This window comes from Miniopterus schreibersii (genome assembly GCF_964146895.1).
Source record: "Miniopterus schreibersii genome assembly, chromosome: 5".
Taxonomy (NCBI): domain Eukaryota; kingdom Metazoa; phylum Chordata; class Mammalia; order Chiroptera; family Miniopteridae; genus Miniopterus; species Miniopterus schreibersii.
In genome coordinates, this window is record NC_138106.1 from 37,323,147 (window position 1) to 37,350,527 (window position 27,381).

The 27,381-nt window shown below is 41.4% G+C and overlaps 1 protein-coding gene across 1 annotated transcript in view; it reads right to left on the reverse strand.

The window, feature by feature from the left end:
• Positions 1–3,093: 3,093 nt before the first annotated feature.
• Positions 3,094–27,381, reverse strand: part of ETV5 (ETS variant transcription factor 5) — a 56,776-nt gene continuing 32,488 nt past the window's right edge. Inside the window, exons 8-13 of the mRNA XM_081139033.1 lie at positions 20,666–20,925; positions 18,282–18,338; positions 14,149–14,217; positions 13,820–13,989; positions 9,038–9,139; positions 3,094–5,628 (exon numbers count right to left, since the gene is read on the reverse strand). Of these exons, the coding sequence (XP_080995159.1) occupies positions 5,407–5,628; positions 9,038–9,139; positions 13,820–13,989; positions 14,149–14,217; positions 18,282–18,338; positions 20,666–20,925 (880 nt within the window). The 3' untranslated portion in view covers positions 3,094–5,406. The remainder of the gene's footprint in view (positions 5,629–9,037; positions 9,140–13,819; positions 13,990–14,148; positions 14,218–18,281; positions 18,339–20,665; positions 20,926–27,381) is intronic.

Here is a 27,381-nt window from a genome sequence, read left to right on the forward strand (position 1 = left end):
GTCCATGTTGCTACTTCAGTCCCAGTCCTCACCCTACTTGACACATCAGAGCATCTGCCATAGTTGGTCTCTCCATTCTTCTGGAAATGTTCTCTTGGTTATTCCTACGTCATTAACCACTCCTTTTCAGTCTCCTGATGGTTCTTCATATCTCCTACTTCTTAATCTTGGAATGCCTTGGGGCTCAGTCCTGGAAACTTTTTTTCCCCATCTATACTTATTCTCTTGGTGATCTCATCCAGTCTCAGCTTTAAATACTCTTTTACACACTGATGACTCTTAATTTCTATTTCTAGCCTGGATCTCTCCCCTGAACTCCAGACTTGCATATCCAAATAGATGTTCCCATTTGGATTTACAATAGACATCTCAAAGTTAATATGCCCCAAACAACATGGGTCAATGGATGAGCATCGACCTATGAACTATGGAGGTCACAGTTCGATTCCTCATCAGGGCAAATGCCAGGGTTGTGGGCTTGATCCCCAGTAGGGGTGGTGCAGGAGGCAGCCAATCAATGATTCTCTTAACATTGATGTTTCTCTCTCTCTCTCTCTCCCTTCCTTCCTCTCTCTGAAATCAATAAAAACATTTTTTTCAAAAAAATTATGTGCCAAACAGAATGCCTGTTCTTCCTTGACTCCCACCCCCAATATTCCCTCCTCTGTTTTTTTCTTCTCAGTAAATGGAAACTTCAACACTTGTGCTCAGGCCAAAAACCTTGGAGCCACAACTACCTTCTTTGTCCCTACACATCCAAAACCTATTGGCTCTACCATAAAAACATCCAGATTATGACCTCCTTATGCCCTGAACCAAGCCACTATCTCACTTCAGCTGGATTACTGCAATAGCCTACTACTTTATCTTGCTTCCTTTCTTGCTCCCCTACAATCTATTTTCAATTCAGGAGCTTAGGTCAGGATGGCCCTGAGATCATCTAGTTAATCCAACCAACCTCAAGGCCGGGGTCAGAATCCCTGTCCTACCTCCCAGTGTCTAGTCCTCTCTCCGGAGTAGCCGCTGTGAACACTCCAAGAAAGTAATTTTGGAGGCTAACAGCCGTGACTATTTTCAGATTCAATTTCAACAAAGTGTTGCCATTTAAGAAAGTCTGCCAAAAAGATAATGGGGATGAAAAAGTGCTCTGTAAACTGTAAAGTGCTATCCAAAGGTTAGCTATCTGAGGTTCACTGCCAAGGTCAACAAACCCAGGCCTGGGTGTAGAGCCAGCTCTTAAATTGGAGGCGCTAAGGAAAGGCTGGCCATTCAAGGGGCCCCTTCTGAATGGGGCACCAGCGTTGTTTGCTGAGATACAAAGGACTCAGTAGCTTATCTGTGCAGCACTCTCATCCCCACCCCCTATTTTAAGTACAATTTACGGATGCTGAATAAAATCAATGCTTACATTATGTTAGAGCTGATGATTTTGCCCACCCCTTTTGCTGGTTTGAGGGGCCACACACTGAGCCCCAGCCACCTGTACCACTGGGCAACTGTCTGTCCGAGGTTTCCAACTGACTGGAAATACGAGTGTTTTTCTTCCACATTCATTTACATTTGTCCCAGCTGCATTAGAATTTAGATTCTGCACATAGTCTGGCTCTCAAAAGCACATTCTTTTGCCTTCACACTACCTCTTTGTCATTGGACAACTGAATAAGCATTGTTTCCTTGGCGTGGCTGGTGACAAGGGACCTCGATGAAGAGTAAACTTCAGTTTCTGGGCTTCCTTGTCCTAGCACCCAGCACTAGAAGGGCGGCCCAGTGTTTGGTGACCTCCCGAGCTAGGTTAACGATCTGGGTCTGGGCCCAGGCTGGATAATGAGCCCGTGAATAATGGGGCGCTGATTGTCAAAGCCTTATCACGGTGAAGCTGAGAGCACAGCTGCTTTGTCCTGGGCTCCCCTGCCTTCTCCCGGAGCATCTTAATCTGTTCAGGCTAATGGGTTTATGTGGCAGACACTCATTCCTCACAAGCTCCCATTCAAGCGGCTGTGCACTGATTCAGTCTCGGATGTTTTTACACTTAAGGGCTTGTAAAATGGTCAAAGAGAGATAGTAGATAAACTTACAGAAAGCCTTCTGTTACAGGCCTGAAAAAAGGCTCTGCTTATTTCTTTACTGTAATAGGAGTCCTGAAAAGCCCAAGGTAAGGTGCAGAAAAAGGGTGAAATAAGATGCTAACAGGCATAATACTGCACACAACCCTGCAGACTTTATTTTCTTCCAGACTTTCCCAAGTGAACCCATGAGAAAGAGACAAATTTGGAAGATATTTTTTACTGCTGCATGGTTAGAAAAAACAAAACAGGCAAGACCTTCCTAAGTTTTTGCTGCTGTTGTTCTCAAGGGACCAACTATTAGTAACATTTTTACTTAAGATCAAAACTTATTGGGGGAGCCCAGTCAGGCGTGGCTCAGCAGTTGAGCGTCGACCTAGGATCCAGGCGAACGGGGTTCGATTCCCGGTCAGGGCACATGCCGGGGTTGCGGGCTGCAGCAGATCAATGACTCTCTCATCATTGATGTTTCTATCTCTCTCTCCCTCCCTTTCTCTCTGAAATCAATAAAGATATATTTAAAAAAACCCAAAAACTTATTGGGGGAAAATTAGGAAATAAATGGTCTTCTCAAGTTCTTAACTGATTTTCAAAGTACAAGAGGATGAGCTAGAATCATTCTGGAACTCCAAGGCCTAGCTAGTCAGTAATCTTTTCACACAACCCAGAGCCCAAATGTGAACTATGCTTTAAAAAACACAAGTGATGGTGAACAGGTGGGTTCAAGGGGATGGGGTGGTCTCAGCTCACCACTGGTTGGGAAGAGGACCTCTCCACCTACACTCCTTTGGATCAAATTTTCAGCCAGAGTTTAAGAGGTGAGGTCAAAGAGCAGCTGTGCTCGCTACTTCTAGGTAACAGTTTGCTAAACTACTCTCACTTTCACAGTCCTGGGTAAGGCTTGACAGCTGAGAGACAGTGAGAGAGGAATGGGGAGAGAAAGAGAAAAAGAGAGGGAAAGTCAGGTGGCTTCTGCTTGCTTTAAAATCAGACACTGAGGGCAAGAAAGAGGCGGGTTTCAGGCACTTGGTAAACTGAAAGCAAACTTCTTTATTGTACACAGTACAGAATATAACGCAGCTTGGCAGGATGCATACGGCCCTGCGCAGGGGAAAGTATTTCAAATCAACTGGCAGGTTAAAGCCTTTCTGCACTGTAGACTTTCCACACTCTGGAAAAGAAGCAAAACAAAACAAACAAAAAAATAAAACCATCCGGGAGGTGCATGAGTCCGATGGGAATGCAACGGTGATGCCTCCAACCTACGTCCCACGACAGCACAGGCCATGTAGTTACAGCAAGGAGGGGAAGCTCAGGCTACGAGGATTATTTTCATTCTTACTAAGATAGCATAAATCCATTAAAAAACCCCCAAACAAACCCAAAAACCCAAACCAGGATAAGTAAAGAAAGGAAAAACAAATTCTATACAGCATTTACAACAAATAAATCTCTAGCCAGCCGGGGATAAAATATGCATCTATGTATAGACTATGTGTAGGTTAGAAAGCTATAAATATGGTTTGAAAAGAGTCCTTTGATTAGAGTACAACGCTAATTAAGGCCCAAGCTATAGATTCAACACCTTTGTGGGCTAATTAGCTTCCAGCAGAGGAAAACCTTATATTTCCATAGCTATAAAATACACCCCTTATCCCAGTGACCGTCTTCAAATGTGCTGCTGGTCATAAGGGGGACCATTTGAGACTATGGAGCGAGTGCTCCATCAATAGGAAAACAATTCAAAGCACATGTCTTACCCTTGCCGAGCCAGCTCTGTCCTTCACATGTGACGAGCAGCACAGTTGCTCTTGATGTTATGTGTCACAGGGAGCACAGAATGCTGTTAACAGAGTAGGCAGGCAGCGAGGTACTACCACTTCCTAATGAACTTCTCCTTACTTTGAGCTCAACTCTCACATAGCTTTAGCTGAGTTGTTTAAAACGTTTTCAATATAATACAGCAATCAGATAAGCTTTTTTTTTCTTTTTTCTTTTTTTAAGGTGGCAGGAAACTAAAATGCTAGCACTGTTTTACCTGTCAGTGTCACATATAAGTCTCAAACCCTATTGAATCATATGCAGGGTTTAAAGTCCAAGAATGAAAGAAAAAGGAAAACAAAACAAACTGGTGAAACGGAAACTGTCATCAGTCATACCCAGGGACAAGTCCGCAGGGTTCCCACCAGGTGACCAGGTTTCAAATGGACATGACGTGTATTATGTACATTTGCTTTCCAGAGAGGGCATGTTAAGAGATCATGGGGAACTATACAGAGAATCTAAGTGGTGTGTCCAGGCTGCCCTGCACACCTCGAAAATGTACAACTCAGGTGCAAGTGTTCCATCAGGCTGTCTGGTGCAGAAAGCACAAAGCGGGCGATAAAGTGGGCTTGCACATGGCGAAGGGGAAGCCCCCACAAAGCCCCTTTCAAGCTGCAGCGTCTTCATAAGTCGGCACTGCCCCATCTACGGGACGCAGTGCAGTTACCAAAAGGTGTGGTGTTTTTTTTTGCTTTAAATACCAAAACTACAAAAATCAGTTTATAAACTGTTTTTCCAAAACAACCACCAAAACAAAACAATCCCCCGAATCAAAGCAAAACAAAATACTGTCAAAGTGTTAATCACCCTTCTCCTAAAATTAAAGCCATCCACACACAGCCATGTGACTGGGAAGAGAAAAGGGGGCTTGTTCTACTTGGTGACCACATGGCCAGAAGGTTCCCAGGAGTAGTAATGGTTTATTATTTGAGAACCGTGGGGTGGCTAACAGCTGTTCTGACTTTTCCCCTTCTTTCTAGACCAAGGGGAAACATTTCAGATTGAGCTAGAGGAACTTTCTGAATTTTAAGATATATTTTTAACCCTTCATGGTTTGAGCCTCCCCAACTTAGCCTACCTACTGTCCAACGGGTTTGTGATTTCTTTTTCAATAAATTGTGCAAATCAGAGCCCTTCTATGTAAAGGCATTTAGTAGTCCGTAATCAATGCAGATTGTCACACTCTCTCCCGGTCTATGGGTACTAACCTGAACAAGGTATTGCTTTGCATATATTGTCCATGGGAAGAAGGACCCATTGCAATCTCTTCCCAGAAACCTTGTCAGGTTCAGGGCTGAGGCACCAGCCTTTTGGTCATTTTTCTGCCCCTCCCTGTTCCCACTCCCTAGCCAAGGTGTCTGTCTTTAAGGGTGCCAATCCAGAGACAGCTTGGGTTCTCCAGATAATACTCAAAGGGCAAGCTTTAGGAACAGCCAAAAACACAAACAAAACCACTGCCCTCATTTGCCTGAATGGGAACTGCTAGCTCTAGGGTTTGGCTGCTCAGCCGCTCAGAAACTTAGTAAGCAAAGCCTTCAGCATAGGGGAGGCTGCCACAGCGATCCACGTCCAAGAGGTAAGCAGGGTTGTCTTCAAAATGGGTCAGTGGCAGCGTGTCCTCCTCGTTGAGGTGGCACTCGGACTCTGCTTTTAGGAACGGACGCTGGTTGTCAGGAAAGGCCATGGAGAAAAGGGCATCTGGGTCACAGACAAACTTGTAGACGTATCGTTCCCCAGCCACCTGAGAGAGAAAACACACCTAATAAGGTCCAGCTGGAACAGGGCATGGTGGGGACCAGGGGAAAAATAATGAGATATTTGTAAGTCACCAAGCTCTCAGGAAGCCAGGGATGAAAGGAGGCTCATTAGTAATTGATTATCCAAATCACTCAGTTTTGAAAAATCTTGGGCACCTGCTACCTGCCAAGTGTTGTGTTGACACCACAGCTCAGCAGTTGAGACATTTGAATTTCAAAGTCATACTAGATAGGCTCTTTTAGAAGAAAATCCTCACTGTCTTACAGTCACAACTTAGAAAGAATGGCTATCTGAGGCTGGTGCTTGGTGTTACGAGAAGGTATAAGGATTGAAAGGTATAATGCTGAAGCCAGGCCATGACTTCAGTCATCTCCAAAGTTCACAGTCTCTGCTGTAAGCACTGTTATTTTGAAGGGCTAGGAATTTGATCAGACAGCCTATGTAGAAATTTTAAGTTTGTTCCAAAGCAAAATAGAATTACTTCTTGGCTTACCTGCAGTTTTAAATTACTCATTCCATGGTTTTGTTACACTGAGGGACTGATAACTACCTTACATGGATTTTATGCATCATAATACTATTAGCACCAAAAAGTCTTGATAACCCAAAGGCCTCATAATGTAGCTGTTGAGTGATCTAGGTTACTGGGAATCCATTTTCTGCCAGCTGTTTAGTATCACATACCACTGAAAATCAAACCTGATCATCAGCTTCACTCAGGTAATGCAGAAGGTCAAGGGAAAGTGGCTAAAATTACTGATAAACATTTTAGACTCAAAAATTCAAAGTGTTGAGTTTAATCCTGCCATTTAGTCATTCTGTTGTTATTCTAAAATCTTTCTGATTGTAGAAATATGGCTTTCCTTCCAAATCTCGGGTTTAAGAAGCCTGTTGTTACAGTGGCAGGATGTGGAGGTAATGGTATAATTGTGCTAATACGTCTTAAAGCTTGTTTTGTGGTGACACTTCTACGTCTAGTCACCAGAAGATGGGTGTCTGCACCACTGTTCCTTAGAACTCAAACACTAGAAATCAGGGCTGTGTATGTGACACTGAATGATTAGCATCTTCACCAAGTAAGTCTAAGGGTGGCAGCCACATACAATGAACCTCCCTATTTACTTTTTCTAAGCCACAGTTTTACATTCAACCTCTGGTTCTCTACCTCAAGAATCAGTTCACATACGTGGAAGAGTGAGGCAGAAAGGCATAGTGGAAATAATACTAGATCAGAAGCCATAAGTGGATGGCTTCTAGTCTTAGTTCAGTCATTAACAAGTCTTTAACCTCAGTTTTCCCTTTCAAAAACTGAGGGTGTGGGATTACAGCTTTTCTAAGTCCCTCCCACATTGACATGCTGCCATTCACCTATTACTTCTTGTTTACTCACAGGTCATATAATAAATATAACAATAATCCCTTACATTGGATAGCACATTATTTTTTTCTGGAATATTTTCACATATATTACCGTGAGATTAGAGCAGGAAATATCTACATTTGTAATGGAAATAGAGGCTTTGGGAGGTGAAGTGACTTCCCTCAAAGCATAAAGCTAATAGATGAGAATGTTAGGATTTGAACCCACCCAAGCCTTATTCCAGTCCCTCCCTATACTCTGCTTGTTTTAGTTTTAGAAATAAAGTTCTCTCCTATTTCCTTAGAAAATCTAGGAACTAGTCATAGGGACAACTCATTGCTATTAGTTCAAGTTTTAGTGTCTTGGTTACATTCCCTCAGATTGGAGCTAGAGTTGAGAAAGTAAAGGAATAATGGCTCTCCTTTCTGAATTTGGGGTTCTATCTAATGATATTAACACTAAAAGGGGAGTGTGTGTGTGCATGTGTGCGTGTGTGAGGGTTGAGGGAAAATGGGAAGTGACTGCTAGTGGACTTGGGATTTCTTTTTGGGGTGATAAAATGTTCTAAAATTGATTGGGGGGATGGCTGTACAACTCTGTGAATATATTAAAAACCACTAAATTGTACCTTTGAAAAACTGAGGTAGGGTAGAGGTGACCTACCTCTCATCCTATAGTATCTATTAACTCTGTGCCAAGCACTGACGTTAACCCCCTCCAATTCTGCCCAAAGGCACCTACACTCCTGTGGAAGACACCTGATAAGTAATGGAGGAATTTATAATATAGAGAGAAGGGCAGTGACAGAGGTAAGTGCAGGTGTGAATAGAAACAGAAAGGGGGGCAATGTAACTCAGCCTGAGGACCTCAGATTCTTGGAGTGAAAAGGTGATTTCCAAGACAAAACAAGTAGAAGCTGGCCAGATAGTGAAGACATTAGAAATGTTCTAGTTTTTAAGTAGGATGGTAGTGAAATAGGTGTTCTTTCACTTTATAGTATGCTTGGTAACATATGAATGTGATAGATATTCTTTGGTAAATAAGTACTACACTAATTAAGAGAAAGATAGCTATGCTAGTGAAAGTGGTCAAGTATGAATGAAGAAATGGGAACTAGACTGGAAACAGTCTTAGAGCCTACATAAAGCACTTAAAAGTCTGGATTTTGTCCAGAAGACCATCCATGAAAAGCTGCTTAATATTTTTTAATGTGGTAACAGGAATATGGGGTGACATTACCACCTGACTACGAGAAAGATCAACCTGGCTTTAGAATAGACAAGTTCTCAGCAGCAATAAGCATATGCTTCTGCCAAGTGCACCTTGGCAGCTATTACACGTAGACTGTCTAAATGTGTGAGTGCTAGAAGCTGGGGACAGTGTAAAAATCAAGTGAGTAAGAAAGACCAATCAAAGATGTGCTATCCCCATCCTTTGCCTATCCACAGGACTTTAAGACTGTGGTCCATCGCCACCCATCCCAATAAAGACTTTGTTCTGTCTTCCTCAGAATACACTTCATCCTTTATTCTACAACTTCTACCAGGTGATTCTGTTGTCATTTTACAAATCTTGGGTTAACCTGAGTTCCAGTTTCTATAGGATCGAAAAGAAATAAGATTTTCTTACTTCTCTAACACTCTGAGAGTATTAAACCAACATATTGGAGGTCTAGATGTTTTAACCACTAAAGCCTTCAATGAAACTCTTGTGGGAGTGGAGACCTTCAAATCGATTTCCACATTCCCCTTTACGGATACAATAGTTGGCCTAAGTGTCTGGGCATTTTTGTAATTAGAGGCAATTTAAGTAAAGCAGAGGAGCCTAAGTTTCCTATGGTATATTTCACACACAACCTCTGGTTTTCACGTACATCCAAGAGCATTAAAGGTACTCTTTGTATCTCCACAGAATCACTTATGAGACTGACATTTTCTCCAGTCAGCCATTATAAACAGTCTTATTACAGAAGCCCTTGACATTCTCTTTGAATGTGGTCAGAGTGGGCTAAGTGTCTCTCATAACTGCTCACCTTCTGCATGATGCCCTTCTCATAGTAATAGCGTAGAGAACGGCTGAGCTTGTCGTAGTTCATGGCTGGCCGGTTCTTCTGAATGCCCCAACGCCGAGCAACCTGAAGAGAAGGAAAGCAATGGAAACTCATTCCCTGGCCTAGTGGTTTTCTCCCGAACCCAGGAGAGCCAGTTCTTTAACCGGACTGCTCTGGTCAATGCTCCACTTCCCCGATCTGGAAGGAAATGCATTTCATTCCCTCAAGACTAAACATCCAACGAAGGTGATGATTTGGTAACAACTGTTAAGAGGTGAGACCTAGAGGTGGAAGAATCCTAGTACTGTAAGATTACAGAGGGCTTGGCTAATGTCCCAGAGGAAGCAGGCTCTCTACTGTTTCTCCACATATGAATTATTGACCAATACCCATAGACCATTAACATGTTGCCATTAAGTGCTATGGTTTCTGTAGCAGTCAATAAGGAATAATTAGAATGGTCATTCCTGAAACATTAGAAACACACTAGTGAGTTGCTAATGGGCCAGCAGAGCAAAAGTTCAATTCTAATAAGATTGCAGAGGGGCTGGGAGATGTTTACTTATTGCAGCTCATGGAATAAGGAGGAATCAGATCATTTTAGCCTGCTGCCATCCAATCCCCTGCTCCCAGCAGACTTGCAGAATGGACATTAAAACATGTAGCACCATTATCCACTTAATGAAAAATTAACAGGGTTTTCCAAGCAGTTCTGAAGTGCATTATACCCACCCAGTCCACCTGAGGTGCAGTGATGGGGAGGAGTAATTGGAGCTTTGGGCCAAGAAGCCTCATAGCTAGAAAACTTCCTTGTAGAGTTTACCCAGTTCTCAGGACATCCAAGCAATTTCTATTCTCAAGTATCTCAACAGCCCAAATCCTATCCATAAAGATGACTGTCAGGTAGGAAAAGAACAACCCTGGAAATGTGAGTTTTCTCAGAGGTCTTTAAATGTATGCAAACTAGGGGTAATATTTTGAACATTTTAAGTCAGTTTTGGAAACTTTAAAAAACACACAAAACCTGTATTCCTTTGATATTTAAAAAACCAAATGTTAAATATGGAATGGGAACTAGGGAGACTGCAAGTGGAAAAATAGATCATAAAACAGCATTTTTCTTAAAAGTATTTGGGCAGAATGAGAACAACATCTAAATTCAGGATTCTAAAATGACCTTTAATAAATACCAGAAATGATCTGATAAGTAAAGAGGAACGCATCTGTCCTAATTACATTAGAATAATTTAATAGCCATGATTCCACTCTGCCTTGCAAGAAACCGTGTGAAAGTTAAATTTCCATTTGTTTACTTCATGCCCCTATGGCACACACCACGTCCCTGGCTTGCCTCCTTTTTCTATAATGCACCCATTCATCTCTAAATTTGAAATAGCCGAAGGGGCAACATTAACCAAAAATTACATCTGGAAATAGTAGTATAAAGGGAAACCTGCTAAACTAATATATGTCCTTCTACCGTGGTTCAAAACAAATGACACTGTGAAACCGTACTTAAACTACCGTCAGCCACAAGTGACGCAGGGACCCTTAAAAGAAGCCCAGCCTCATCATTTTAGTATATTTAGTGGTGGAAAACATTCTTGAATATTCCTCTACTTCTGCCACAACCTCTCTTTGCAGTCACTTGCTTATGCAATAGCTTACTGAAGAGAGGTTTTGTATATGCACAGACTTCAAAGCATCTGTGGTAGCCATAGTTACTGACTCATCCTTCTGGGCCAGGGCCCTGTGATTCAGTAGCCCTCACTAGGCTCCTTCTACAGCAACGCATAATGCGGCACAACTGCAGAGCAGCTGGAAACTAGGGCTGCCTCATTTCTGGGGTGAGGGGAGCAGGGAATGGTTTGTTACCAGCTCTTTCTGCCTTTCATCTTTCCCAACCATTACTTTGATAGCAGGCATCTTGAGGATGGAGGCCGAAGGAGTTAAAAAAAAAAAAAATCCACATATCTTTTCCTCCCTTTTCAAGAGAGAGCAGCCACAGCACAGGGAGCGGCTCTCTGCAGCCCATCCTTTTACACCTCCCCATGGCATCAGTTATCTGCCACATGTTCAACAAACAACCCTACCCCCCAAAATATTCATTAATGCAGATTCACAGTTAAAATGGCTCCAGATTAAAGCCGAGTCAGTCATAATTGAGAGGGTGCTAAGCTGGATGACTATCAAAAGACATTTGATTAGGGGGCCTGCCAAAACGCAGTTCTAAAACCACAATTTCCATGCACAGTGTAATGGATATTACGGATAATTACCCAGAGTGCACTACTCAGCCACACAGCTGCCTACAATTACGTCCCAAACAGCTTCCTCCTCCACTTCACCCTTCAAGCTCTCCCCATGACGACTTCTTACAGCTTTTTCGGGGAGTTGGTATCTTCCTGACATTACCAAGAGAAGGGCTCGAGAGGAGCAGAGTGGGGAAAACACACAACAAATGCTGCCTGTCCCGAGGCTAAAGTGCACGGATGGAGCAGAACTGTCCTGGGTAAAGAGAATGGGACATTCAGGGTTCATGGGATGCTGGGCAGTTCAAGGTGGGGTGGAAAGAAGTGCTTCCTGACGAAGTGAAGCTGTCCAATCAGTGAGGGAGGCGCAAGGCCGTCACAGGCCTCTCACGTGACTTGGACGCTTGGCATTTATGAGCATTCTGGATTAATATTAGTTTTTTTATTAAGTAAGAAAGCAGGGGCCCTTTGCCATCTGTTCATCATTTTCTTTACCACTGGTAGGAGAGCAGAAGATTCAATAACAGCTTTACAAAGGGTCATAACCAGGTTTACCTGCAGCTGTACAGCCTGTGCTTGGGCCCGAGGCAGTGGCAATAAAGTAATAAAAGCTCCTGTTTGTGAAACAGGATAAATCAATAAGGGCTGCCCGCATGATAGATTTACTGTCACAAAGCCTCGGTGAGTCTAGGCGACATGCTTTTCTCCAGCCTCACATAAACCAGGCCGCGTTATGAGGAACAGAAAGTGGGCCGATGGCTCTCCAGTATGCAGGAAGCCGAAAACATGGCTCCATTTCTACGTGACTTAGCCAAAGAGAAACCCTCAGAAAAACACAACAGTATGGAACTCTGGCTTTGAAGGTGGAATGAGTCTTAACAGAAACTGTTTACAACACGGGATGTTGACACATTTCCATCTTTGTGAATGATACAAGACAAGGAACACCACACGTATATCTCCTTTTATAACTGCCTGCAATCCATGTTTTCCTTCTCTCTCTCTCTCTCATTTACAACTCATGCTTTTTATTTTATTTATTTATTTTTAAGGTTGTTTTTTTTAATTGATTTCAGAGATGGAGGGTGAGGGAGAGAAAGAGATAGAAACATCAATGATGAGAAATGCTCATTGATCGGCTGCCTCCTGCACGTCCCCTGCTGGGGACCGAGCCCGCAACCTGAGCATGTGCCCTGACTGGGAATGGAACAGCGCGATCTCCTGGATCATGGGTCGATGCTCAACTATCTTACAAACTGAATAATGCCATTTGCGAATGATGTACTTGGAGTGATCTCCAAGTCATTTTCCCCAAGAAATTAATAACTGTCCATTACTCCAAGTTAAATATTTCCTGTTGTTATTTCTCAATTCCACCATTTTCTTATATTTACAATAGAAATTTCTTTAATGACATTGTTTATCTTTCTCTTAACTTTTGGACCATTTTCTTCTTCCAAACCAAGTGCCAGGTAGTTTTCTCCTGCTGTTAACCCTCATGCCAGCTTATCTCCTTAGTATGCTTGCGTGAGCCCTGGAATTAATAGAACCACATTTAAAACCAGTTCTTGCTCAAATGTCTTCTAAGGACATTGTTCCCATTTCAATGATATGTAACCAAAGATACCTTTTTCTCTGCTGGTTTAATATATAATGCCTAAGTACATGCTACTAAAAGAAGCATATGTCAGATTTTCAGGGCTGTTATTTCTTTTACATTTATAATCTCTCTAGACTTTTAGTCAAATAGAAATTAAAAATCATCCCCTTTGGAATATGCCAAACTGAGAGTCTAATTTGATTTACTTTGTTATGTGATATTCAGGAAAGGGCTTCTATGATGTGTCTTCCCCACTGAGTGGTACTGGTTCTGTCCACAGGCATTTTTGTCAATAGTTCTGGGCAAACAGACAGTAACAATGTTATCAATGTTTCTTTTTCTATTAACAAAATAATGAAGGTTTGTGTCACCTCTCAGCTATTGTGATGTCACATAATATACTTAAAACAAAATCTAAGCTCATAAAATTGACCTGTCTCTGATAATTTCATTTCTTTAGGTTAGAGTCATTTGAAATATGTAGTGAGGTAGCTGCATCCTGTACTATATTACCAAAGTGTCATACAAATGTTCTGTAGGCTCACATACAGGCTATGACATATGAGGGCTGACACCAAAACAAGTTTATCACTGAAACTACACTTGGAAATGACTTTCTAAGAGGAAAAACAGACCCTATTTAGATGTCTTTATGGCCTCACTCCCCAGACTTTGCAAAAGTGTTACTAATACCTTTTTATGTATTTTACAGTGGAGAACTCTGCCTGTCCATGAATTGTAAACTGTCCTTTTAATAGGAAGGACACTACCAAGCCCACTGACCAGGCAAGAATCTGAATGAGAAGAACATATTTAACACAGTAAAAATCCTCAATGTAGAACTAAACAAGAACAAACATCATCACCATCAACAAATAAAAACATCATTCGAGTCCAGCATCCAGTGCTCACCTCCTCAGGTTCTATCAGCTTGAACTCCATGCCTCGGCCTGTCCAGGCAATGAAGTGGGCATTGGCTGGGTCATCGAGAAGGGTAACCAGGAACTGCCACAGCTGAAGGGAACCTCGCCTCTGGTAAGGGGGCCCCTCACGGTACATGGTGGGCTCTTGTTTGACTTTGCCTGTTTGGGACAAAGATACATATGTAATACTTTAGTCAGGTTTCCCAGGTGATTTGGGCAAAGAAGGGTTAATGCCAGTCTGATGTTAATAGGACTGGCAGAGGTGCTCTGACATCTCCAACCCTCCAGCTTAGCAACAAACTGGATGGGGCTGCTTACCTTCCAGTCTCTCAGGAACAACACAAGTGTCATCAAAGTACAACCGGGGATCTTTTTCATATGAAAAACCTGAAGGGGGATTTAAAAAGAAAGACCATGTTGCTTAACAAATGCTTTCTGTGCTCTACTAAAACTCTGGATTTAAGAACTAAAATGGGATTCTACCATTTCAGGTCCTAAGTCCTATTAACTGCAATATTGATGCCAGACTGAACTTTGTGGGGCTTCAAATGGGCTTAGGCATTGGTGTTCTGATGTAATCACCGGAGCCTCAGAGTGGCAGCGATTCCTGCTATGAGATCTAGGACTGCAAGGAAGCACTGAGTCACCAGTAAGTTCCTTCACATCTTGCCTATGATGTCTGCATGGATCAGTGTTGCTGTGACTAAGCCTTTATATCTGAAGAGACATCTCATCTATTTCAGTTGGCCTAGCTGCATGGATTTGGTTGATCTGTACATAGCCTCGCCATTTTCAACCTTTCCTACAACTTGTCAAGGCTGCCTGTATACCTCATTCAATTATGAAAGAGCCTGGAGGCGAGAGAGGGTTGCCACAATGAGTGAAGACTTGGGCCTGTGGAGGACTGTGATGAGCAATAACTTTAAAAGCAGGTTTGAGTTCTTATTGTCAGACACAGCGGAAGGAATCTGAAGAGGCTTTCTGCCAATAAAACTTATTCATTGTATAGATAACAAAACAGAAAGGGGAACTGACTGGCCCAACAACACATGTGAGTGGAAATTAAAGGAAGCTAGGGCAAAAGTGAAAGGGGTCAAGAAGAAGGAAGGAAGGTCCTGCATTCTCAACCCACAGACCTTTAATGTGCATTCCATGCTGACCCCAGGTCACCAGGCACCCTGACAAGATCAGCGGTTCAAATCAAAGCCAGTTAACAGACAGGCTTGATGGGGACCACATCCTTCCATGTGGTCTGGCCTGCTTCAGGGTGTGAGCACTCCAGGGCACTCTCCTTTACCAACACACTGCTTGGGAGAAAGCACCAGGAGCTCCTTTCTGGAAAACGATGCTCCCTGTGCTCAGTTCTCTGGGCCAGTCACCTGGATGTGTAGTACAGGTGTACGTGTGTCGGGTATGCAGCAGGGACAGGCAGAAAAGATACTCTGCAGGGAAGGAATACCATTAGATTTTGAGAGGGATTTGCTATAACTTGAAAAATCCACTGGTAAGGGCTCCAAGAAACAATCTAATGCTCTTTCTTCACGCTAAGTCCAGGCCAAGTTCCTGGAAAGACCAACACCATTTTTAAGAGGCCTGGGACTGGGAAAACACTACCCAACTTAAAGAAAACTGAGATTGTTTTGAGGTTTGTATTACTCATTTTTGTTTCCTCAGCTCCAAGCACTATGTCTCTGTTTGCTTAACTACCTCAAAGGATACATATTTTATTGTCATTTATTTATTATTTAATTCAATAAATATTTTTGCCAAGAACTGTGCTAGAGGGAGAATGAGGAGACTATAGACTCGGTGCTTGCTCTCACGGAGCTCGCATCCCGATTGGTGGAGACAGACAAGAAAGAAAGGAAAAAAAAATGAGACATGGTGTAGTATGAAACACTAAAGAGTGTGGGCCCCTGAGCCAGACTGATGGGCCTAGATTAGCTGTGACCTGAACAAGTTAATTAATTTCTTTGTGCTATAGTTTCCTTATCTGAAGACTAGGGAAGATAATTCCTACCTTATAGGATTGTGAGAATTTAATGAGTTAATAATATATATTCTGTTCCATGGAACTATTTATCTTTACACCAGAGTGCCAAGAATAGCTCCTGGTAGATAAGTGTGCAATAAATGGCAGTTAAAAAAGTTAAGATAGTTAATGGTACATTGTGGTAAGTACTATTAAGAAATTAATTGTATAATGTGAGAGCTTTATCTTCTATTCTCTCCCATGGATTCTAAATCCCTTGAGGATAAGGACCATGTTCTGAATATCTTAGTATCCTCATAGTGCCCAACAAATATTTGAATAAATGAGAGAATCTATAGTATCCATTAAAAAAAAATTGCAAATACAATGGTAACTTTTAACTAAGGGATTCAGTGACTCCTATGATAAATTTATTTTCCAATTTGGTACTAGAAAACTGACTTTCATGACAAACTAATAACTTTATATCATCAACAAGAATTATGTAATTCATCATGCTTCATGCTTTTTGCCTTGGCTACCAGAAAGCTATATATTTCCTGATTTCTATATGGATTTTGATAACTCCAGTGATGTCTGAATGGCCTTATCATAGTTATTATAAGTATACTACTTCAAAGTTCACACACCTGTTATACTCGCCATGTTATTTTTAGAGCTTTTCTTCCTCTAAGGTAAAGATAATACAGTCACAGTACAGGGAAAAAAATGTAAAGCTAGATTTCATTCTAGGTTTGGTTTTCAAACTAATCAGATGAAGGCCAGCCCATGAGTATCATTTTGATGTATTTTGTGGTTTCTAGTTATCACCACATGTGGTTCTCTAAAACATCTGGAAGACGCTGTTGGTTTAAATGAAATTTAAGTCAGTTGAATTTGTGCCAACAGTTACATCAGTTGTGGCTACAACTATCTAATCACTCAAATAAAGGTGGCAGGAAGGAAGGACCTGTTTGAGGAGCAAAGTAGAAATGAGAGACTCAAAACAGTATGCAAAGGTCCCAGGTGAACGCTAAGGCAGGATGGCTATCTTAGTAATCACAGATGCCAATCAGAAACACTTGTTCACCAACTGTTTCACAGGCATCTGTGGTCAAGCCTGTGTATGGAGAGATAAACCATGTCAGAGTAATTTAGAGCAATTAAGAATGCAGGTCTCTTTGAAACGAACCTCTTCACTGTGTGTGGGGGCAGGGAAAGGAATGGGAAAGAGTGGGGAAAAAGAACACACAAACTTGCCAGATATTGTGTGTAGTAAGCAGCCCAATGCCTTACTAAAAATATTTCCTTTAAGAGCACACTCCTTTCTAAATGTTGTAATTATGCTAAATGTTTTCCTCCCTCTTCCCCCACTGCCTCTTAGTTTGCCTGTTGCAGACATCAATTGCTTCTGTAGAAACATTTAGGAATTTGAAAGAGCCTCACACAGCTGTGCCGATCACAGTCAGTGGTCCATAGATAGCCCCTCCGTCCCAGGGCTGGACACTCACTCTGAATATCCCCAGTGCCCAGTGCAACAGCACTTGGTCTCCCCTCTAACCAAGTCAGTGGGAAGCAACTACTCACTGAAACCACTCTTGTGAACCAGTCACTTACAAAAACCAGCCAATGCTTCATAGTGCTATTTTATCAGTTCTTTCAACCTTCCTTGAAAAACTCTAGAGAACAGTGGTTGTCAATTTTGGATGCACATTAGAATCACCTGGGGAGCTTTAGAGACTACTAACCCCTGGGTCCCCACCCAGAATTTCTGATTTAATTGCTCTGGGTGAAGCCTGGACACTGAATGTTTTAAAACCTCCCCAGACGATTCTAATGTGTAGCCAGAGCAGACTCTCTACTCCATAGTAGTTCTCAGACTTGAGTGTGCATCAGATCACCTGGCTTGTTAAAACATGGATTGCTGGGAGTTTTTTACTCAGTAGGCCTGGAGTGGGTCCTGAGAATTTTCATTTCTAAGAAGTTCCAGGTGAAGCTGATGCCATGGGTTTGGAGAATCACTGCTCTAGATATTTATGGAGAGTTGACAGAAAATAAGACACATTACTGGGGAAGCTGTCCTAAGAGAAAAACCCTCCCCTGTTTCAATGTTCAGAAGAGAAGTCCTGAACCATCTCAAGTCATGACATATTCCTAAGCTCCAGTTTAGGCCAATAGTGTTATATACAGCTATATAACCTCTTTGTATGGGAATATGGAAACCAGGTTGGTTCATTTCTTCTTCATATTTTCCCCTGAACTCCTAAAAGTTAGGGTCATTGCTATTGGAAATGATGGCAGCCCTCACAGGGCTCAGGAGCGTGCCTCAAACCCTGTGTACAAAATAATGGAAGAATATGATCAACTAGCTCTCATATTCATGAGCTAAGGAAGGTTTAACCTATAATCTTAAATCTTAGCCTGGACGCTAAGCAGTTTTAAGCTTCCTGGAACACTTTTTTTTTTTAAAGCTACTTACCTTCATGGCTGCTGGAGAAATACCCCCCTCTCATGTAGGACTGGCAGTTAGGCACTTCTGAAAGAGAAAAACAGACATATACACTCTTGTCAATAGTTTCTGCAGGTGAGTCAGGAAAGCCCCTAAACCTTCTCCTGCTCCAAGGTGATGTCTCCTTGGTGTTGTCCTTAGAAAGAGTTACCACCCTAATAAGCAGCATGGAAAACACTATATAACCCACCATCTGCAAGTAGGACTCTTGACTCTTAGTCAAGAGAACCGAGAGAAAAAAATGATGTCTCATTCTCACAACTTGCTCATTTTAGAAGTTAGTTTAACACCGAATTTGGTGAATTGATGATAGAAGAAATTGGCTTTTAAAAGGCCAAGGTTGGCCTTTTGCCTATAATGACTCTGAGGCTTTGGGGTTTGGAGGGGGAAGAGGGTCACTTTAGATCTTCCCAGTTTGCTCTTCTTTACAGTTGATGGTGACATCCAATTCTGCTGCAAGAGGTGAAGGTATTTTTAGGCCAAAGAGATTTAGAGGATCTGAAGCTATGAAGCTAGGACAAGAACTGGCAGGAGGGGGTTTGGCAAGTACATTTTCACCATGCTGGAACTGTCAGAATGAAACCCACGCACAGAGATCTCTTTTCTGGCATCATGTTCTCAAGACAGTGAGTTGAGTTGTGTCCATGCAGGACAAGCCTACATGCCAGGAACACCACTCAGATCAAAGAATTACAGACATGGTAACATCTATTGAGTGTCTTGCTTTAAGGGAGTGGGGTGGGATGAAAAACTCGTCAGGAAAGATTAAAATGTCAATCCCAAAGGAAAAATGTTGCTGGTCATGCTTACTCCTGAGACTAATGCATCAAAGCCTTCAGGAGAAATGCCAGTGGGAATTTTACAAGCTATCGATACCCATACTTGGTAATTTTTCTATCATAAAGCAACAGATGTCTCCCTTCTGCTTACCTCCCCAGTCTTTCCCATAACCAATTTCTGCCTCAATTTAGCAACCTATGTATTACCTCACAACAGGCGAAGAGTAAATTCTATATCCTTTTCCACTTGCAAAAGCCATTCAAGTACATACCACCCTGCCCCTCCCTAGGGTCTTCAAGGAAAGCCCACCTGGGAAGGCTGAAAATCTACCCACCAACCCTCAAATTCCTTTAGCACCAACTGCAGGAAAAAAAAGAGTAAAAAAACTTGTCATTTCTTAAAGAAGGAAAAATGAAGAGGAAGAAACAGTTTCTAAATGTGCAAGCTGCAATCCAACACTCCTTTCCCCTAACAATCTCATTTAATAAGCCTGGCCTACAAGATGTGTAGTAAGTGAATGAGTGTGTATGTGGGAGGGGGACAGGAGGGCTCCCAAGTACAGCTTCAACTCTTGATATGCTTAAAGTTCTAGACAGCAGTAACCCATAACCAAATAATAGGCACCCTAATGCGGTATACCTCTCCCTGTGTACACCAGCAGCTGCTGAAGGGCACAGGAACTTTCCCAGATGAAAGCACTGCAATAGAGCAGCGATTCCCATGGAGCAACCAACAGGACACCTTTTCCACAGCATACCCAGCGCCCCATAGAGCTATGACAAACCAGGTGCTTTCTCAGAACACCTTTCATTTCAAAAATAGACTCCATGTGGGCTGTCTTCCTTATTCTTATACTGGAAGTTTATGAGTCTGTTGTATTCAAAAAGAAAGCCACAGAACTAGGGGCAGGGCTAAAATGAAGAAACAATATTCCCTGTGTCCAGTGAGCCTAAGATAATAGGTCTTAAAAAGGGCATCACCAAGACTGGACCCCAGCAATCTTCAGGTTTGGCCTCAGAGGTGCACTCAGCACCACTTTTTTTTTTTTTAATATATCTTTACTGATTTCAGAGAGAGGAAAGGAGAGGGAGAGAGAGAGATAGAAACATCAGTGATGAGAGAGTCATCGATCAGCTGCCTCCTGCAGGTCCCCGGCTGGGGATCGAGCCCGCAACCCGGGCATGTGCCCTGACCAGGAATCGAACCCCAATCGCCTGGATCCTAGGTCAACACTCAACCGCTGAGCCACGCCCGGCCGGGCTGCACCACTTTTAATTTAGTTGTAATTCCAGTTTGGTCCCGGGAGGAGGTGAGCATGGATTCCGCCTATTCTGCTGCCATTTGAATCCCTTCTGCACCACTTCCGAACGCCTCCCGCACTTCCTACCATTTGCATGGCTTTCGTGTTTTATGTTCAGTTATGCATAAACGTGTCCCCTGTACTAGCTCCTAAGTTCTTTGAGGGCTAATTTTATAAAACTATTCTCCAAAGTCCTATACATAGAAGACATTCAATAATGCCCAGAAAGATGAATGAGAGAATGAAGAAAGAAATGGTATAACTTCTTACCAACCTGAATCAACGCAGTAATCCCGGGGCTCCTGCTTGATTCCCATTGGTGACTGGAACCCATGTGCTGGGGGGCCGGGCATGCCTGGGACCCCATGTTCATAGAGTGGGTCATGGTATTCTTGTTTGAATCCCTGAGGCGGTGGGGGAGCTGCAGGGACAATAGGTTCTGACATTTGCCGGTGGTAACTGGGGCGATTATCTCCAGGAACTCCTGACTGAGGAGGGAAGGGGTGGCAGGGTTCAGACAGCTGTCTTTGAAATCTGCAAGAAGAAAGTAGTTATATTGTTTAATTGAGAACACCATGAATACCTACTGTAATTTAGCACTGAGGATTAGATGTTCAGATTAATGCAATTATTTACCATGTACTTACTAATTCTTATTTCTGAATATTTTACCCTCTTCCCAAAATTATATCACACATTTCAAGCCTCCTGAGTCAGGGACTGGCACAAAACAATCAGAGCAATGACATGGTCACCTCCTATTTTCCATGCCATGTTTATTTCATGCAGCCTATCTATATATTGGGAAGAAATAAAATCATGTCTACAAAAGCATGGTTTCTGGCACAGCTGTAGTCATTGACAGACTGGGGTAGACATTAGGAGGGTGGGTGTAGAAGTTAGAGATGGGAACCCTCCATGTGAGGCCTCAATCTATGAAACATGCACAAGGCACTAATCTATGTGTATAAAGAAAAGCATTTGTGAATATATGCTCTCAGGTAAAAAATACGAGCCCAACATTCAGGGCAAAAAGAAAGGATTTTAGAACAACTAATTTCCATAAGTTTTTAAAATCAACAATATAATCCTGTAATATTAAGTTCTTATGGGTTACTTTTAGCTTGAATCCTATTAATAGCTTTAATCAAGTACTCTGAATTTGATTTGAATCAATCTGTGGCAACAGGTGGCCAACAGACTTCTAGGACATCAACATTTAAAATCTTAAACTGAAGAGATTGGGTACAGATAAAGCACTGTTTAGATCAGGATACATAGCATGGCTCTTACTCTGAGTCTTGAATACCTTATCAAAAACAGCACTTTAAGATCATTTCATAACAAAGATCACCAACAATTTTACATATACTTATCCTTTTATCCCAGACACTGAAAGCATCACAATCTGCCTAGCCAATGTATTGGACAAGTTTTATAAACTATGTAAGGCTCAGTGGGTTGAGAGCCTTGCAGTGAGGTACTGAATGTATTACAGTGGAACTTCATCAGGAAGGAGATTTTCTAGGATGCTGTTATTTAAGGAAACCCTTGCATACATAGTCTTTGAAGAAGTGTAAATCTGAAATCGGGGTTAGACTTGACATTTAAAATGTAGGCAGCAAAGAAAAAGAAAAAGAAAGTAGAATATAGGCACCAGCAGCAAACCTGAATTTCTGAAGAAAATTCTGAAGTGAGCCGAAAAGAAAGATGAAGATATTCTTAAGGCCTCATTTTTATAAAGTACCCAAACCTCATGCTAGCAGGAAGGAACAGTAATAAGGGCACTGCTCTATCTTTTCCCTCTGCCACCATCTTAGCACCTTCAAAGGTGACCTCCACAAATCACTTCCTCTGATGGCTGCGAGATGGCACAAACCGCTCAGTTCTGTAACCAGAGCCCCTGCAGCTGGCAGGCCCGATCCTCCACTTCCGCTCGGTGCTCATCTTCTCACCTCCCAGGCTGAAACTCTAGAGCTGCTCTGGTACAGCCCCTTTAGGAAAAGGTACTTCCACGAGGGCATCAGCCAGCAACCCCCATTCCCTCCCCGCAGCATAACTTTAAGGATTCGTGAAACTCAGGGGCCTGGGATCTGCAGGCAGATCCTATAATTGGGATTGTTCTGTCTTAGTTTGTTTTGAGGGAGTGTAAGTGGCAAAGGGACTCTTAAGGATAGGTCACAAAAGCAACAGATTTGGAAAAAAGATTCTCTCAGAGCTTGCTGCTGCTAATGGCTTTTATTTGCTGAGATTAGTAAAGTAATTCGGTTCTTCTCTCTAAATACATTCTGTGAACTTTACTCACTGACCTTCATTTGAACCCCCGTCCCCTGTCCGCAATCCTTTTGAAGTATCTAAGAATGTGTTGTATACATAATACAGCTATGACAAAGATGCCTCTTGTTTACTGAGGCAGGCAATCATTTTCCATGGAAGAATGGCCTGGTTTCTAACAAACCCCTCCCCAACCCCCAACCCCGCCCCCTCTAACCCGCACCCCCACACTCATATCCCAACAGAGCTCAGGCGGTAGTGAACTCACAGTTGGTGAGCAAAAGGAGACTTCTGACTACCGAGGGAGCCTACATTCAATAGGTTACAGATTAAGGCTTTTTCAGTGCCAGTTTATTTAAAGAACCAGTTATTTATTTATCTGTCAGATTTATATAGCGCCTTTCCTCCCAAGAGCTCACCCACGCTACCAACATTTGGTTTACGTTATGAAAACCGTTAGATGTTTTTTCTGCATTTCCTTTTCGGTTTCTGCTGCCAACACTCAGAGTAAACACAATGTTTAGAGAAAAAAAGGAGAAAAGTGTGGATTCACTGAAGGCTATACAGTGGCCGTGGACGCCAGGTGAAGCAGTGATGGTTCAGAGGCCTCCTGAGAGATGATATGTAAGATCAGCCAAGACACCAACACCAAGTACTTAATATTTCCGTTATGGCTAAGAGCAGACAGAAAATAGAGAAGCGGCATAGCTGGGTAAGAGGCTCTGGCTGTGAAGTCAGAACATCCTAGGCTGAAATCCAACCTTTACCACTTACTAACTGTGTGACCTTGGGTGAGCTACGTAACTGCTCTGAGCCTCAGTTTCCTCGTAAGTAAAATAAAAACCAGGATTCCTGTCCCAAAAGTCTGCTGTAAAGATTATATAAGATAATGCATGAAACAGGGCCCAGCACTCTGCTAGGTTCTTGATATACATTACCTTCTAAACATCACCATCAGCTGTACCACACCCTCCCCTAGCCTGCAATAAGCCAAATTCAGAAGCTATGCAAATGTAAGGAAAGACCTTAAGCAATTGGGAGAGCATACTATCACACACACTAAACGTAAGAGTCCACTAGTTGCCTACCCAATATCCAGTTTCCTTTCTCAGAAAGAGAACGATGATTTATATTCTGGGTAGCAATGTGCTACTCACCTTCACATTAATACTTATTTTTCCTGCTGTATACCAAGAGCCAGGCACCGCTGCAAAACAAAACCCAAACACTGTCCCTAAAAGCACACCAGAGAACTCTGAAACAGCTCTCAGGGCTCTGCAAGGCCTGTCAGCTCTGCTTAGACTCAAACTGGCCCATCTAAACGGTGATAAAACATTGAGTGATAAAACTTTAAAGGCCTAGATGCTTGTCTGATTTCTCAAGATCAAATATGGAAGAAGGAAGGTGATGTAAATATGAGATTTCCCCAATATAAAATAAAGTATTCATTTTATATGTACAACATTAATAAGTCTGATGATAAAGAGAAAAGATTAGGGATAAAGAGTGCTTTTACATTTTCAAAACTTACAATTTCTAAATTGTGGTAGCTACATCATTTTAGGAAGATTCCCTAAGTATAGTTTCCTTTATGAAATATAAAAGTAATTTTTAAAAAGTAAAATTGTCATAGAAGTTAACATTTAATAAGTACCTTCTCTGTGCTAATATGATTTTTCATTTAATCCATCCAATGATACTATGTGATATCTACTATTCTCCATTTTCAGACGAAGAAACCAACACTTAGAGAAGTTAACTGCCTACCTGAGGTTATACAGGTAGGAAGTAGCAGAGATGGGATTTAATCCCAGGTCTGTCTGTTTGTCTAACTCAAGAGTCACTGGCCTATACTGTTTCTACAATTGTTTCTATAATTGTTTTTAAACACTATCTTGATGAAATTTAAATAAAAATCATATAGTCCCAGTAACTAGAAAACTCTCATAGGTTTGGAAACTAAGAAATATATTTTTAAAGAACTGTAAGACTGAAAGGAATAACAGCTGGAACTGAATTTTTAAAATACCACAAAAACTGAACTCATGAGGTACAGCTTAAGCAGGATTTGGGTGGGGAGATGAAATAATTGATTGCCCAAACCAGGATATTTTGGGAAACAAAAGGGGAGGCTATTAGCAATTACATCCAGATAAGACATGAACTATACTCAATCTGGGAAAAATTAAATGTATGGTCACTCAGCCTTAGGAGAAGTTTTATTTGGTTTATATTATAAAGAAAAATACTATAAATTAATGAGTTAATCATCCAACCAAAGAAGTCAGAAAAAGAAAAACAGAATAAACTGAAAGAAAATAAAAATAAGATATTTTAGTAAAAGCAGAAATCAATGAGATAGAAAACATCCAATAGAGAGGATGAGTAAAGCCAAAGTTGATTTGTTATAAAGATGAATGATATTGACTGCCAAGACTAAAAAAGAAAAATGGTCTAGATAAATATCAAACATGAAAAAGGGATAATTACAGATGCTATAGAGGGTTAAAAAAAAATAACACAAAACATAACAACTTTATGCCAGTTAATTAAAAAATTCATGCAAAATGGAAAAATTCCTAGAAAAAATAATCTTAAATTCACTCAACTAAATAGAAATCCCAGGGCAAGACTATAAAAATTGAAGATGCTGAATAAATAATTAAATATCTTTCCACAAAGATAATACCAGGCTCAAACGGTTTTACTGATAAATTCTTCCAAAAATTCATGGAATAAAGAATGCCAATTTCACACAGACTATTCCAGAATATATAAAAAAGAGGACACCTTCTACTCATTTGATTAGCATAATCTCAATGCTAAAACCCAACAAGGGCAATATAAGAAGAGGCATGCATTATTCTCAACCACAGTGATGCAGAAGTCCTAAATATATATTGGCAAACCAAGTCCAGCGATGTACAAAAGATAATACATAACAGATAAGTTAGGATTATCACAAGAATACAAGGTTGGTTCCATATAAATCAATGTGACTCTCCACAGCAGGAAATTAAAGGACAAAATTCCTTTGATCATCTCAACAGAGGGAGAAAAAGTGTTTGGTAAAAGTCAATATCCATTCTATTAAAAACTCTCAGTAAACCTGGGATAGAAGGAAATTTCCTTTAGCCTGATGAAAAGGTAACAAAAAACCTACAGTAAACATGGTGAAATGCTGAAAACAAGCTCTCTTAAGATTCAGACCTAAAAACACCCACACTCTAATCATAAGAAGCACATTACTGAGTCTGTTAAAGAAGGTTCCATTAAGCATCTATGAAATTCAGTTTCGGACCCAAAGTGAGTCTGCGCTGCCATACGCAACACGCTGTCAACAGGAGAGCGTGGAGAGGAGATGCATCAGACACACTGACTTCATTCCAGGCCAGGCTACAAACGTGACTCACGGTCAGTTCTTCCCTCTCTAAAAGCTACAAAGTCTGACGGACAAAAATGAACAGCAATTTATCAGGGGTGGACTTTAAGAGAGGAAGTATAAACAAGAGAAAAGCTTGAATATATTAACTCTCTTAGTATCTAGCATATTTAGAGAATGAGTAGTATCTAGTAAATCACAACTCCAGAAAACTTCAGCTTATCCTTTTAAGCGTTTAAGCTTTGATCAGAACCACTGAAGGAGAGAACTTAAGCAGGTCAGGCCATTCGTCCTTCAGAAGATGCCACACGTGACTGGTCCTTTCTAGATGGCTCTGGGGCACTGTATTCTGACTATCAATTTCAGCAGGACAGCCCTGTTACAGTACTGATGCCCTCAGGGAGCATGCCAGAAGCAGAGGATTTTTCCACCAGCAGCAGTATTTGTTAAAATTTTGTCTTTTCCTGAGTTTTTGCTTCTTGATGCCAAATGAGGGAAAGAGCAGTGTATTACAAAATTCTTATATGATAGATTTCTTAGATGAGCCTCAACTCAAGATGTAGTGAGAAATGGTAGAGTAAGAGGCAAAAACATACCTGGCCAGGACATAACGTAAGAATATTTTCTAAGTTCCAGCCCCTAGCCCGTGTAAACACGGTGAGAGCACGATGTAAAAACCTGAGAGACTGGGGTGGCTAAATGAAAGGCACTCCTCCTCCTCTCTCCAGGCAGCAGCTGTGGGCTTTAAGGGTGAGTGGAACATGTCTGAACATGCCAAATTATATGGGGGTTTTCCTCCTTGAGGGGAGGAAATCATGAATATAAATCACCCTTCCAAACAAGTATTTATCTTCTAAAAATAAATTTTGAGTTGTGAAGAATTATACACTAAGATTGCATGAAACATTAAGAATGTGCTTTGACTAGATTATATTTTAGTTGTTTAAAGTATAATCTTAGCAAACTACTATCACTTCATCAATAAACAAATTGAAGACAAGTAAAATAATGGGCTAATGTAGTCTAAAAAGGGGTCTAAATCATGGTTTTTAAACCTCAAAGGGCTTACTCTATTCAACTGAAGTGATAAGGCACACAGTGAGCAAAACAAAACACGTATGTGTTACAACATGGGTTTAGTAAGTGACGAAGGAATTTAGTAGGATTTTATAGTTTAAGAGATGGATAATGTTTTAGTTGTTTGAGAGATAAAGAGATGGATAAAGTTCAAAGCTAGAACAATTTCTCAGGGTCACTCAGTTTTTAGTAGACATTAGTGAATGTTAGTAACCTCCCCCACCAAATCATAACTGAGACATACGGTGTAGCTGTAA